The sequence below is a fragment of the Pygocentrus nattereri genome, chromosome 5 (assembly GCF_015220715.1).
Source record: "Pygocentrus nattereri isolate fPygNat1 chromosome 5, fPygNat1.pri, whole genome shotgun sequence".
In the NCBI taxonomy this organism is placed as follows: domain Eukaryota; kingdom Metazoa; phylum Chordata; class Actinopteri; order Characiformes; family Serrasalmidae; genus Pygocentrus; species Pygocentrus nattereri.
In genome coordinates, this window is record NC_051215.1 from 21164315 (window position 1) to 21179887 (window position 15573).

The 15573-nt window shown below is 40.3% G+C and overlaps 1 protein-coding gene across 1 annotated transcript in view; it reads left to right on the top strand.

Annotated features, from left to right (window-relative positions):
- The window catches only part of acoxl (acyl-CoA oxidase-like), a 138021-nt gene that overhangs the window by 42156 nt on the left and 80292 nt on the right, over nucleotides 1–15573 (top strand). The window contains exon 10 of the mRNA XM_017702657.2: nucleotides 5424–5458. Coding sequence (XP_017558146.1) covers nucleotides 5424–5458 — 35 coding nt within the window. The remainder of the gene's footprint in view (nucleotides 1–5423; nucleotides 5459–15573) is intronic.

Genomic DNA, 15573 nt, shown 5'->3' on the forward strand with positions numbered 1-15573 from the left:
ATATTGAGCGGACAATGAGTGGACGTAGTGTTTACAAACTCCAGCGGTACTCGCTGCTGTGTCTGATCCACTTGTACCAGCACAACACACACTAACACACCACCATGTCAGTGTTACTGCAGGGCTGAGAATGATCCCCCATCCAAATAGTACCTGCTCTGTGAGGGTCCATGGGGATCCTGACCACTGAAGAACAGGGTAAAAGGGGCTAACAAAGTATCAGAGAAACAGATGGACTACAGTCTGTAACTGTAGAACTACAAAGTGCAGCTATAGAGTAAGTGGAGCTGATAAAATGAACAAATAAGTAGGTGGTCAGAATGTTATGCCTTAGCGGTGTGTATCTGCAACGTATACCAGGGTAATGTTTTTATTGGTTCTAAGTCCATGTCACTCCACCCCATTAACTACACTGCCGCCTTTCCCCTATTTCTTTGGTACGAGTTCAAGGCCAGTGCCCAGGAGAACACCGGTAGAGTAACCATGTCAATAAATGGAGAATAGCTGCTGTGGCAGGTTGTTAAAGCCTTTTTTGTGATGAGGGTATTAAGAGCAACGTTAATGACCTGAACACTGTCAGTTAAACATTGACAGCTCAGCTTATGTCAGTTTGTTAAAACTCCATGCACACGGCCTGCATAGAGGAGATCTTCATTGGAGTGAATCTGTGATCTAAACACAGGATTTCTAACATATTAATCTGTCTTAGATGAATAGAAATGCACACACACAAACACACACAGTTACACATACACACACACACAGTCTCACACACAGTTACACACACTCACACTCACACACACATTCACACACACACACACACACACACACACACACACACACAGTTACGCACACACACACACACACAGTCTCACACACAGTTACACACACACACACACACTCATACACACATGCACACACTCACACACACACACAAACACACACATGCACACACACACACATACACACACACAGTCATACACAAAAGTCAAATAGCATGTTTTAATGTTGTATTCTTTTTGGTTAACACGTACATCCTCTACAGGGAACAAACGTAACCATTTTAGTTCTATTTCTATTTATGGCTTTACATTTTTTAACAAAATCTACATCATAATATAATAGGAGTGTGCCCTATCTTTTGCACAGGCCACATTTTATGTATTTTATGTATTTTCCCCCCAGTGTATTAAATTTAGCTGATAAACAATAATTGTGCATTAGAATCTGCAGAGGTGTGTTCGCTGGAGTTGATATGTCAAGGAATGATGTTAAAAAGAATAAAAAGTGGAATATAAAATGTGGCGTGTACAAAAGTAATGACACCTAAGTTATGTTTTTTTTTTGTCCAATATGAAAACTTACGAAGCAAATTGATAGAAATTGTGCACTAAAATTTGGAGAAAATGCCATATTTAGGTTCTCCGTATAGGGCGAGTTCACGTATTCTCACTTAGAGAATAACAACAATGTGGAATTGGACCAGCAGGGCACAAACTTTTGCTTTTGGATTGTAGTACCAAAAATTATGCTATTATTATTATTATTATTACTACTACAAGTACTGTTGTTTTGTGTACTATATCGGGCCCTTTGTTGCTCAGGCCCAGTCCCATTTCACCCCTCGCCGCACCACTGAGCCTTTAGCCCTCTGTTTTGAGCGTTCTCGTCTAGGGGTAGGGTGTCCCTATTCTTGTTGGGATAGAGGGGTAGGGCTACATGAAGTGCTCCAGAAGTGTTGGGGCTACATGACCCTCCAAACAGAGGTTTTTCAGAGACTCCAAACAGAGAGATATGAGAAAAAAAATAAAAACGGGTAAGATGGAGCACAAGAGATCAAAGAAATGCACAAATGTGAGAATTTTAACTGTTAAAAATTACGATAATCATTATATTATCTTAGTTTAATGTCGTTTCAATGTATTCTGGTCCTTTTCTTCATAACAAGCATTAAAAAATGCTAATAGCATGCTATTGTCTTGTTAGCTAGCTAGCTATCTTTCCTGTTCCACCTTAAATAGTCCAGCAGTTGTGATGCCTGAAGCACGAGAATGTAACTGCTGCTCCATTTAAGGTGGAACGGGAAAATTCTAACAAGAATTTGGAGAATATCTGACTTCAGCTTCATATCACTGTAGAATTAGTGGTGGGTGATAATAAATAATTGCCCCCCTCTTTGAAGGCATATGATGCCCTAAATGTAATTAAAGCCCAGCAATGAGGAGCTGAACTTTACCCTCCTCTGCTGTCACTGCAGACGGGCAGGGTCGCCTACAGAGCAGAGCTAGTAGCTGTTAATGAAGTGATGCTCTTTTTATTTGAGGGTCCAATTTCAGAGGGAAGATCTCAACCACTACCCTGTAACTCAAAAGGCTTAGGGTCATGCTCAAAAACAAGTGGTAGAGGTTAAAAGAAAAAATGGGATTGGGCCTAAGAGTGTAGTCCACTGTAGACTCCGGTCCAGTATAATAGCCTAATCTGTAGGCAAAGTTGGCTGAACGTGTGCAGTACATGGTGTTCAGTACAGTGTAGTGGATGGTAGATAGTATGTACTGTATGCAAACGACAGAAGCAAACCATTATTGACACAATGGCAGCAGTTGCGGGAGCTGATGGTGTAACAGCTGAGGATATGATTGTTCTTCTGATAGTGCGCTGCAGGTGTTGGAGGATGCTGTCTTTTTCTGTTGCTGTGGGTATCTGTGCTGCGCTCTCCACGCTCAGAGCAGAAACATGATGTTCAAACGTTGTGATGTGTCTCTTCAAACAGAGATCAGAACTGTCCAGGCTGTGTCCAGGCCTCTCTGTGGTTCTTTATGGATGTGAACGCAGGGCAGTAAAAACATTGCTGCCTTTGAACTTTGGCATTGGTGAAGACTTTAGAGAGAACCTCAGACGGTTCACAAGAAACGTGATCCCTGATCCAGTCAACTCTCCCATCTCCCTCAAAGCCCAGATGACTGAAGTGAATCCAGTGCTGCAAGAAATGAAATGAATTAAAGGACAAATAATTGATTAATTAGCTTAAATGTGGTCTGTACATGTGAAAGAATGTTTGGCAATTAAAAAATGTTCTAAAAATTGAGGTTCTGTTCACCAAGAGCTAATTAAAAAATCGGATCTTCATCATTTTTAGCTACAGTAAGTGTTAAATAATAAATTAGTGATGGAATAATAAATACATAGATTAATGATTAGTGCTCTCATTTTAACATGCTAGATCACTGGACGAACTCTGAGTGAACACGATTCCACATGAAACAGACATAATATATGTACAAATTGAGTACATAGTTAACAAAATGTAGCACGTCTTACGCTACTCAGGACTCAAGGAGCATGCTGGACGCAGGGTTCGGTGTCACTGCAGCCTTTTTACTTTATTTCTCCAACAAACGAAATCAAACCTAAAGCTAAGCTGGTTCAGTGGTTTCATACTAGACTTTTCAGCCCTTTTATCCAATGTAAGCTTTTCAGCTCTTCAGTCTTTCGTCACCGCTGCTGGTCGTCCCTCTTTCTCTGTTCCCTCTCTGCTCTTTTCAAAAGGTGCTCCCCAGTAGCTGAGAGGGAACGAGAGCTCATTTGTTCTGCCTCCCCATCGCCTCCCCTGCTCGGCAGCTCAGCCGGAGTTCGGGACTCTCTTCCCACCTTCATGCCTTTTGTGGCTGTCGTTGTTGTCCTCTCTCTTGTGGCTGATGTCCTCCTCATGCTGTCACTCGTGTCCCTCAGTGGTGCTCGGGATTTACACACTGTCCCCCCCACTCACTCACAGTTCTCTCCTCACCGTCCTCACCGGGATTCGTCCTTGCTCGGAGTTTGTATCCTGTTTCACTGCTGGCTCTTGCGGCCGTCATCGGGGCCTGGGTGAGAGGTGTTTGCCATACAAGACTATAAAAACAAGTATTTTCACTGTCAAAGCACTGTAAAATTTACTCACCAGTATATGTTTTTGGGAAATAAATCATATGTTCAAATTATGCTTATCCATTTTTTCTCTTTCCTTTAGTGTGTTGTGGCTTTTTGTGCATGTAACCGATCTGTAAAGTCACAAAGCTCAGCATTCCCTCCAGAGGGAGAACCTCTCTCCCACAAAACCCACTTTTCTCAGCTGCCTGAAATGCCTCATTGGAATTCCAGCCCTTTTCCTTTGTTACAAGATGATGTCATCTTTTAACGCAGTCCTTACTTCCTGCCTGCACACCTACCCTCACACAAACAGCTACAGAGTAAAATCTTCTCTCTCGGGAACGTCCTGCTGCAGTCTAACCCGTGAAGGTGGATTAGCTCTACCAGCTTGTACCAGACTTTCAGGATCGACTCTGGATCAAACTGATATGAAAGAGCCGTCACCGCTTTGAGAACAGCCACAGCAGTGTAGGCACGGAGCTTGTAGCAGGATGCCGCTCTGGCAGTTGACCAGTCAGAGCACACTGGGCTCTGAACAGTTTGAGAAAAATAATGTGTTTGGAACATTGAGATATAAATTTATTCTAGTGGAGCCAAAAAATACAATTCTGAACATTGAAAGTGAGCATAATACAGGAGTGTCAGACTCAACCACTAGAAGGTCTATATTACAAAATCTCAGTAAATCCGTGGGACAGCTCTGTGTTATTAAATCTTTTTACATTTTGTCGTGACCCAAATGGGCCATTGTTTATTCAAAACATGCCAAAACTACAATGGCAAAAAATAGGAACTGAATACTTGAACGATTCAAAAATAATTTTAATTAAAAACAAAGTTTTTGTATATAAAATAATAGACTGTAATAGCAGTCTTTTTTTTTTTGTGGTGCTGTCACATAGATCATTGTTGGGGAGGGGGTGGGAGCGCACGTTAGGTTGCAGTGCATGCTGGGAACTGTAGTGCAGCTCATGGTGAAATGAGCAGGTTGATTTCGGGCCTGACTTGGCCTATGGGCCTTGTGTTTGACACGTAGGGCATAGTAGGTCCTCTTTAACATTGCTGCTATTAATTTACAGAAACAGTATTTAAATTCCCAAAAACAGACATTTGGGTTCATTTTAATGACTGTTATTGTTGTTATGATGGTAAAATACTGTGTGTCAGTACCTGAACTAGTGAAACTGCTGAATGACAGTAAAAGTCCATATTTCTAAGCAATTAAGTGATTAATTTTACAGATTTAAAAATCAGTAATTGATCCATTCCTCGATTAATGTAATCTTACATTCGTTGCACTATGTGTATGAGGTTATTTTGAAAATGCTAATTATTAAAAGTATCCTACCATCCTGTCAGTTAATTATCATTTATCATTTATCATTTTTACCATTATCACTACAGAAATCCTACATCAGTGTGGCCCTGGTACACGGTCTTTTGGTTAAAAGGAAATATTGATCATGTACTGCATTGATTGACATGAATTGATTTCATTTTTCTCTTTCCTCTTACAGCTCGGACTCATCATCGCAGTGCGCTACAGTCACAGGTAGGACTCAGAGAGAGAGAGAGAGAGAGAGACATGAATGAATCAGTATTTGATACCTCTAAGCTACTTTTTATGTATAAAGTAACATCATACTAATTACATAACCTCTTATCATGGCTTATGATGTCATGACATTGTAATAAATTATGTGAGTGACATTTTTAAAGGGCCCATATGATGAAACCTTGGCTGAACGTGTTGAATATGTTACTTTTTAAATTTTATTTTCCAATTATCTATGCCGCTTGTCCTTCTTGGTTGTGGAGGGATGCTGGAGCCGATACTAGCAGTCATTGGGTGGTACAGAGGCCATGGCGTATAAAGCGCCACCACTGGACTCTAGAGCAGTGGACACGTGTTCTCTGGAGTGACCAATCATGCTTCTCCGTCTGGCAATCCAATGTACGAGCCTGGGTTTGGCAGTTGCCAGGAGAACAGTACTTGTCTGACTGCATTGAGTCAAGTGTAAAGTTAGGTGAAGGGGGGATTATGTTGTGGGGGTGTTTTTCAGGAGTTGGGCTCGGCTACATAGTTCCAGTGAAAGGAACTCTTAATGCTTCAGCACCAAGAGGTTTTTTGACAATTTCATGCTCCCAACTTTGTGGGAACAGGTTTGGGGACGACCCCTTCCTGTTTCAACATGACTGAGCACCAGTGCACAAAGCAAGATCCATAAAGACATGAATGAGTAAGTTTGGTGTGGAAGAACTTGACTGGCTTGCACAGAGTCCTGACCTCAACCCAATAAAACACCTTTGGGATGAATTAGAGTGGAGACTGTGAGCCAGGCCTTCTCATCCAACATCAATGTCTGACCTCACAAATGCGCTTCTGGAAGAACGGTCAAAAATTTCCATAAGCACACTGCTGTGTCTGATCCACTTGTACCAACACAACACACACTAACACACCACCACCATGTCAGTGTTATTGCAGTGCTGAGAATGATCCACCACCCAAACAGTACCTGCTCTGTGAGGGTCCATGGGGGTCCTGACCACTAAAGAACAGGGTAAAAGGGGCTAACAAAGTATCAGAGAAACAGATGGACTACAGTCTGTAACTGTAGAACTACAAAGTGCACCTGTAGTGTAAGTGGTAACTGATAATATATGATATGTATTTTTGAATATATCTTGAATTCCACTGCATGTCTTTACTATTAAAACATTTTTTAAATGTTTTAAACCATGTAATCAGGGACTTTAACAATGTTTACTGGGGTACCAGCCTGGTGAGTGGCTGATACACCTAATGAGGGCTCAGGCAAACACACAAACACCAGTGTGAGTGAACTAACATGCTTTATTCACACATAATGGTATTGGATTAATTTCTGGCTGATTCCAGGTTGTTTAGCTGTTCTTCTGTCAAAGCTACCGACTGAAAAGCTGCTCAGTGGTGATGATAGTTTGGGAATTTAGTGTACGGAGCTGGAGAATGAACTGCTGGCTGTGCAGCGAGTGGGCGGAGCTTGTTACTCTGATGTAGCAACAAGTTGCTCGTTAAGGATCTATAATTTGGAGGAAGGAACTGAACATTAAAACATATTAAACACTGCGTTTACGGCCCAGTTTATTCATTTCTTACTTTATTTATTTATCTGTTGTATTAAAAAAAGCAATAGAACACTCGAGGAGTGCGTTATCACCAATAACATCATGGCTGTGATGATCTACGGCCACAAAATCACAGCCGTGATGCTATTTTATGATACCACACTCCCTCTCATCTTCTATTGCTTAATTATAGGTGATATAAACCAGTTCAACCCGAACATCTTTCTCCAATCTTATTTATTTCAGTGCAGGGAGAGAGCCAGTCCATATGCATCAATTTTTTTATTAAATTAAAAGAGGAAAATTCAGTTTTCCAGGATATGGACCCTTTTAGTAGCTGTAATTTGTTGTCGGTTTTACATTTTCGGAATTTCTGTTATTTCCCTTATGGAATCCTGTTTTTTTTTTTTTTAACAGGATTTATATTTCACCCAGGTTATGTTCTTGGGCTGCGTGATGAACACGTATTTCTCTGAATAGCACGCTGAGTGTCAAAGTGTAGTTCTGTGAAGGTGCTCACACCAACAGCAGCTTTACAAACATCAAATAAAGCCTGAGATCACAGTGCGACCGTGAAGTGGGAGCTTGTGAAACCAGAACTGCGTATGTAATTCATCTCTGGTAAAACTGCAGTTGTTTGACTAAAATGCAGTATATTTTATACATTTTTAACAGTATCTGTCTGCTGTATATTGTGGTAAACCTTCTTATGGAATATCTGCTCCTAGTCTAACTACACATTTTTTATCAATTACTGTTTTGTATGAATTCTTGGAAGTCAATGCACACATAGCAGTGTGTCTGCTCAGTTATTAGCCTGTTAGTAAATCTTATGTGCTGTATTTTAGCTGGAAAAAAACTGTTAATATAACACTTTCCAGTTAACAAGAAAATTTCATGCACATGTTTTTAGTTTATCCAGATATTAACAGACTTCTGCTAAATATATCAGCAGTTGGAATTTTTAAATAAATGCTGGAGTTTTTGGCCAGAGTTGGGCCAAGTGCTTTTCTACACCGCAGATAGCACGCAGGGATTCTTATATAAGGGTTTTTGCATCATGAAAGTGTTGTTCAAATAGAACCATCTACTTCAATTGTTACAGGATTGACAGTGTAACAATAGAAGAACTATGTCGAACCCTTTTCAAAAAGGTTCCATATAAACCCATATTCCACACATTCTTCCTCAATCTGAAGAACCATTTCATCATACAAAGAACCCTTTAATCATACAAAGGATTCATTAAGTCTTCCTGGTTCTATATAGAACCATTTTCTTTACTAAAGAACCCTCGAAGCACTTTTTTAAGAGTGTATGTGAGTGATGGTTGAGTACTGGGCAGATGTTAGGCAAATGGACAAGAATAGGGTTTTCCCTCAAGTCCGTGTTTGTGGACAAATTGTGGTGTGAATGTTGTGGATTAACACTGTAGTTGGGCCAAATTTGGGCCAGTTCTAAGCACTTTACACTGTTTAGCCAGATCTGAGCTGACTTGGGTTTGTTTTGGCCCATCTATTGGTTGGTATAGTGTAGTGGGTATATAGAGGTTGGTGTAGTGTAGTGGGTATATACCATGGTTGGTATAGTGTAGTGGGTATATAGTGGATGGTGTAGTGTAGTGGGTATATAGTGGTTGGTATAGTGTAGTGGGTATATAGTGGTTGGTGTAGTGTAGTGGGTATATAGCGGTTGGTGTAGTGTAGTGGGTATATAGCGGTTGCTATAGTGTAGTGGGTATATAGAGGTTGGTGTAGTGTAGTGGGTATATACCATGGTTGGTATAGTGTAGTGGGTATATAGTGGATGGTGTAGTGTAGTGGGTATATAGTGGTTGGTATAGTGTAGTGGGTATATAGTGGTTGGTGTAGTGTAGTGGGTATATAGCGGTTGGTGTAGTGTAGTGGGTATATAGCGGTTGCTATAGTGTAGTGGGTATATAGAGGTTGGTGTAGTGTAGTGGGTATATACCATGGTTGGCATAGTGTAGTGGGTATATAGTGGATGGTGTAGTGTAGTGGGTATATAGTGGTTCGTATAGTGTAGTGGGTAACATTTCTGCCTTCTACGCTGTAGACTGGGGTTCACCCCCACACCAGGGCAAGCACCCTACACTATCTTACTAAGAGTTCTTGGGCAAGACTCCTAACATCACCTTCACCTACCTGTGTAAAATGATCAAACTGTACGTCGCTCTGGATAAGAGCATATGCCAAATGCCTTAAATGTAATTTGTTGGCCCACAACATTAATGCCAGCAGGAGGCAAAACCATAGGCAGCTATATGGCATCTGGCCCTGTTCTGAACCTCATTCCTAATCTCGCCCTAGTATCGCCCTTGTAGGCAACCACTAAGTTAGCAAAACTTGTCTAGCTCACTTGTGGGTCACATCCTTGATTTGTTCTGGCCCGGTATTTGCTGGGTCCTCAGCCCAGAACTGGCCCACACATTGTAAAGTAAGTTGAACTTAAGGATATGGCCCGAATCTGGCCCAAGTACATTGTTGGTCCACAACATTCATGCCAGAATTGTCCCACAAAATTAGACACATAGCCTGCGTGTCTGACATCTTACTTGGTAGTCAACCAACACTCACAGGAGAAAGCCAGAATTGGTGCAAAACTGTCTGCTATCTGGGATCATACACAAGATATAGCCTACAAGTACTAGCCAAGCCCAGCTGTGGCAAAACCACATCTGACACTCTGCCTACTGTGCCAGCATTAAATGGGAGTAGCCAGATGATAATGTTAGCTGGCGGCATCTGGTGTGAGTGCATAAAACAAGTGACTTCCAAAAATCAGTTTCCGTCACTGTTTTTTGTGTTTCTCTTTTATCGACTCACTTCATCTAAGCGGAAAAGCTCCTTTTTGTGATTCGTTTTTTGCCAAATCTCTGGCTTTTACATCGTTTTTTTTTTAAATTGCACATGAACCAGGTGGATGACGAGCCCACCTGTGTCGTTTGTCAGACCACCTGAGCCCTCTCAGTTTGTCACTACTTTGTTGCCATTTCAGTTCAGAAAAGGAGAGCTGAGATCAAAACAGGATGCACAAACTATAAAAGCCATTTATGTGGTCATGAGGCAGAAAGAGGAGAAAACAAGCAGGTCTGCAAATGAATGCGAATAGCGCTTGGTAGCAGTGACGTGTGGAGAGTCTGCTCACCGCAGAGAACATCCCGTCAGAAGGGGACTCTCGGCCTCCCCGCATCTGCTGCGCTCTCTCGTCCTTACATGTGGCTTTGCATGAGTGTGCGTGTGCGTTTTCGCATGTGCGTGGGTGGAAGAGTTGCCTCCAAAGATGGTATCCCCAGAGAGAGCGAGAGAGAGACACAGAGAGAGACAGAGAGAGAGAGAGAGAGAGTGAGAGAGAGAGGGAGGAAATGTTTGCTTTCTATGGTTGCAGGTTTTCCATTTGCAAAACAGCCCCTTTTTACGCCCACACATCAGAAAATCACACATATTATAGAAATGCTGCATCAAAGAGTGCAGAGAACCCACCCAGCCGCCCACACAGCGGGTACTTCTCAGACAATGGAATAAAAAATAAAACCTCTTTGGCCATCGGCATGAAAACTGCTCTTAAAACTCCAGCACAAGCCTGTTTTGCAGATGTGAGAATATTTATGCACCTCATGATTCAATTCGGTATCGATTCAAGATGCCAAGCAGCGATTATAAACTGATTATCATTTTTTTCATTTTCTGTTGCCTGTTTTATATTTGCCTGTTCAAGCCTACATTCTGCTTACCTGTTGAAGCTATAAAGTGAAATGCTGCAATGTAGAGAGACTTACTGACTCTTAACCACTTCTGTAAATCTGTTTGTCTGAAGAACCTTTTTAAAGTTTCTACACATAAACTAAAGGTTCTAGAAATATGATTTGTATGTAAACTCTACATTATAGTAAACTTTAAAATGTTTTTTCACACTTAAATCTCATTTTCCAACATAGTTATTCCCTAAAGAAGAATTACATTTTTAATCAGAGTGATTCAGAGTGGTTTGGTGTGAAATGGCTCAGATGTTTTTGCAGTGGTGGTGATGGGAACCAGGCGTCGCCATGACTACAACACAGATATAGACCATTTATTTACTATCCAGAGCCACCATGAACCTACATGAGTCCTCTGAGATTATATGGAATGTTGATGATGAAAAATAATGGAAAATCTGGAATAATAAGTTTTCTTTGGGGACTATTATGTTGCACAGCACCCTGCATGTATCCCTCCACCATCATGTCTGTTTTTAATGCAGTACCATCTGAGGGCCCAAAGATCACGGCCAGCAAATACTGATTTTCAGCCTTGTTCTTTACATATAGAGATTTCTCCAGATTCTCTGAATCTTTTAATGATATTATGTACCGTAGACAATGAAAAGCAAAAGTTCTTGTTGCACTCTTTCTCTTGTTACAGAGTGATGAACCCCTCCTCATCTTTACTTCTGAAAGACTCTGCCTCTCTTTAGCAATTTTTAGTATGACACAACTTTACCAGCCAGGCATCAAATTCAGAACGGGCAAATATTAAAAAAAAAATAAAAAATTCTCAGTTTCAACATTTGGTATGTTGTCTTTGTAGTTTTTCCATTGAAATATTGGGACGAAATGGATCTGCAAATCATTGCATTTTGTTTTTATTTATAATTTGCACAGCATCCCAACTTTTTTGGAAATGGGGTTCTTTGCACTGTGAAATGGTTCTTCAGATCGATGGAGAACGTCCTGTAGATGGTTCCTGGCATTACCCATTTTAGAAAAGAATTCTATATAAAAGGGTTCTTCTATTGTTTGTCATCGTAACAATAAAAGGACCCGTTTTGGTGCTGTCATATACAACACATTCTCTATCAATCTGAATAATGCAAAGAGCCCTTTATTTGTGTCCTTTACTAAAGAACCCTTGAAGAACCATTTTTCAGGGGTGTAGTTAGCTTCTCTTAGATTATTTCCTGACAATTATCTCAGTAAATCAGTCAGATTAAACCCTGCGCTCAAATCAGTGATTAAAACATTCTGTGAAAAGATAAATATTAATTCAGCTCTTTGTACTGTTTCTTTAGAGTTTGCTGAAAGATCTCGTGTAAAAGACACCGAATCCTCCTCATCATCTAACATTGCTCTGATCAGCTCTAGTGTTAGCTTTAGAATTAGCTCGTCTGAAGGGGCAGCTTCCGTCACTAAAAGCTCCTCTTTATTAGACACAAAAACCTACAGCTTTAACATCCAATGACTAAGCCTACTTTCATTAATGTAAACATGCTTTACAGGATCCTGTGACCACTGATGAAGGACTAGAGGATGACCAATGCTGGTTTGCCTTCAACACAAGTGTTGAATTGTGGATGGATTAAGCAGTGAGAATGGTGGCGGCGGTAAATCAGAATGATTAGAGGTTGACAGAGTTTGCCGACAACCCTCTTCATGGAAATCTGCTTTCGTGCAGAGTTTAGTTCCAATCTGTGTCTGAAGTGCTGCCTCCTTTTTATTCAATACTAGCGCACCTGATCCAGCCAATCAGTACCTTTAAATTTAAATTAGCTGGAGCAGGTGTGGCTGATTGTGGTTGAGGCTACACTCTGCAGGAAGGTAGATCTCCAGGACCAGCGCTGGTGATCACTGGAGAAAGAAGTGGTGAAAGGTGTTAGTGAGGAGCATATGAAGACTCTTGCCATCCTGCTCGTTCTGTACATCTCGGCACAGCTTTTTTCTAGACCAGGGACCTCTTGCTATGTGAGTTCGGTATGTTTGATCAGATGTGAAAGCAGTTTTTGACCAGATTATCAAATTATCTGTGGTTTGGCATTCATCTTCTTGCTATTCGCTCCTGTCGTTTGATTGGTTAATTTTGTTACATGACTACATCAACTTTCCTCTTTTCTGCTCAGCTTTCATGATGGTGTTCTCCTGCATGGTGAAATGCCATGCATCCAAAAAGCACTGTTCTGCACTTCTTGAGTGAAATCAAAAGGTAAAAACATAAGAAAATGTCAAACCAGTAAAAAAATAATAAAATTTATTAGCAATTTCCAAAATTGAAATGGGTCACAATATGAACTGTTAATAAGGGATACTTTAAAAAATACAATTAAAAATGTAGTGTACACTCTTAAAAAGGATGGTCCTCAAGGTTTCTTTAGTAAGGACAGTGGTTCTGTATAGAACCATGTAGACTCAAAGAACAATAGCATATAACAATTGGCGCTATATAGAACCATATACACACAAAAAGGGTTCTGTATAGTACCAAAAAGGGTTCTTTGCCTGGTAACAATATTGTAATCAAAGTAGTATCAAAATGGTTCTGCATAGAACCATCTCCATCAGTCTAAAGAACCATTTTACCATACAAAGAGCCATTTAATCATGCAGAGGGTTCTTTGAGTGTTCATGGTTCTATAAAGAAACATTGTCTTTACTAAGAAACCCTTGAAGAACCCTCTTATTTAAGTATGGTAGCATCTAGAGAAGTTGGTGACCACTGATTTTGTAGCTTTGGTGAGCACTGTGGTGAGAGTCTGTGGCTGCAGTAACACTAATGGCCTGCAGGGGGCCGTGGTAGGCCGTGGAAAAGTGTCTGCTTCAGAAAGTGCAGCTTGTGTGTGTGGGTGTGTGTGCGTGGGGGTGATGTTCTCAGAGAGGACTTCCCCTGACTGCACCCACACACACTCACTCACAGGTGGCGTCTCCTGTGTGGTCTGGTTATGGGTCAGAACTGACTCTAACCTCAAGCCTTAATGATCCTGTCTCAAGTCTGACTCTGATTTATCTGAGCTATCTCTCAGGTCTGTTTGTGTCTGTGTTTAGGGGTGAGAATCACCAGAGGCCCACCATATTATATCATCACCATATCTGAACTGTGATTCTGATGTGATTTTTGAAGATATGTGAAGTATTGTGATAAACTATTCAGACAAAAACACAAGGCATTCAGACCTTATTATATTGATAAGGGATATAATAATCTATTTTAATCCAAAGCATTAATATAGATAGTAATAAGCTAAATATATAGGAAATTGTCATTTATAGGCTACTTTGTATTGAGAGTTGTCTGTCCCAAACACTCAGCCTTATATTTAGACTTGGGAAAATAATGTTTAAATGTGTGTATATATACACACACACACAAATATAAATGTACACACACACAAATACAAATATATATGTACACACACACAAATATATATCCACATACACAAACATAAATATATAAGCACACACACAGAGATATATATATATATATATATATATATATACACACACACACACACATGAATGTATGTATGCATACACACATGCAAATATATATGCACACACACATAAACTAGACTAGACACATTTAAATAATGTTTAAATGTGTGTATATTTGTGGAACATTAAGAATATTTGTGGAACATTAAGAATTACCATATTTTCTGCAGTTCAGCACTTTTTAGTGTTTTGATGTAAAATATGATTATTTTCTGTGTGATCAGCTGTTCAAAGCTGTGTTTGCTGTGTTTTTTGAGCTCAAAATGAGCTAAAATTGTCAAAATTACTGTTTATTTATTACAAAAATTACTGTTTACGTGGGCAAGGCAGAGTTAATTATATTGCACCTTTAGTACACTGCTGTCATTCAAAGTGCTTTACAAAGGAGATAATGCAAAGATGAAAATAAATGTTGGAAGATGTAGGAGAATATAAAGAGATTATAACCTGATTATAAACAGAACATTTAAAAAGATGCAATAAACATTATTACATACAAAAGCTTATTATTCATTAACTACAGGCACTCCAATACAATCTGACTGAGCTGTTCTAACAGGAAATTTAGCATAAAATTGTTTTTCAGTCCGAGACCGGTATAAATGAACATAGATGTCAGTTGTCAGGGACGGTGTTGTTCAAACGTTTGTGTGTGGCTGTAGACACTCAGGCCTCCGTGGTGTTTGACCCACCTAAAATTTTAATATACTGTTACAGGCCTAGCTATTTTGCTTTTCCTCCACATGCACTGTGTTTTGAAGTGTAGGTGAGCTTGGAGTGTGTCTGAAAGCTGACTGTGAGTTGACTGAGCCCGTGTCATGTATGTGCACCAGCTAAAAATAGCAAGTGAAAATCAGTTGCAGCAGTTAGATTACGTGGTAGCGCTTTATTGAGCAGCAGCATTTGTATGGATACACAAGCCTTTCATGTCAGCTGACATAAACCTACATAAACATTTATGAAGGATCACTCCAGCAAGTGTCAGCTGTCATTAGAAGCTGTTTTTGTGTCAATCTTGATGTCATTTCAGCTCAGTAAGTGTTAGAACACGTGATGCTTGTTGGGATAAACTTCTATAAACGTATGTAAGCTGTCGTAAAAGGCTTATTTCAAGTTTTGTCCGCTGCCCTTCAGTGAAGGATGGCTCAGTGGCTGGTGTGAGACTGTGAGACACCCACGCAGGGGGGCATTTCTTTGAGATGCTGTCACGTTGGAAACCAGCCACACATACACTTACACGTACACCACTCAGCCCTACTTCTCTCCTGTCTTGTGGGGAAGCCACCTGCAGCGAG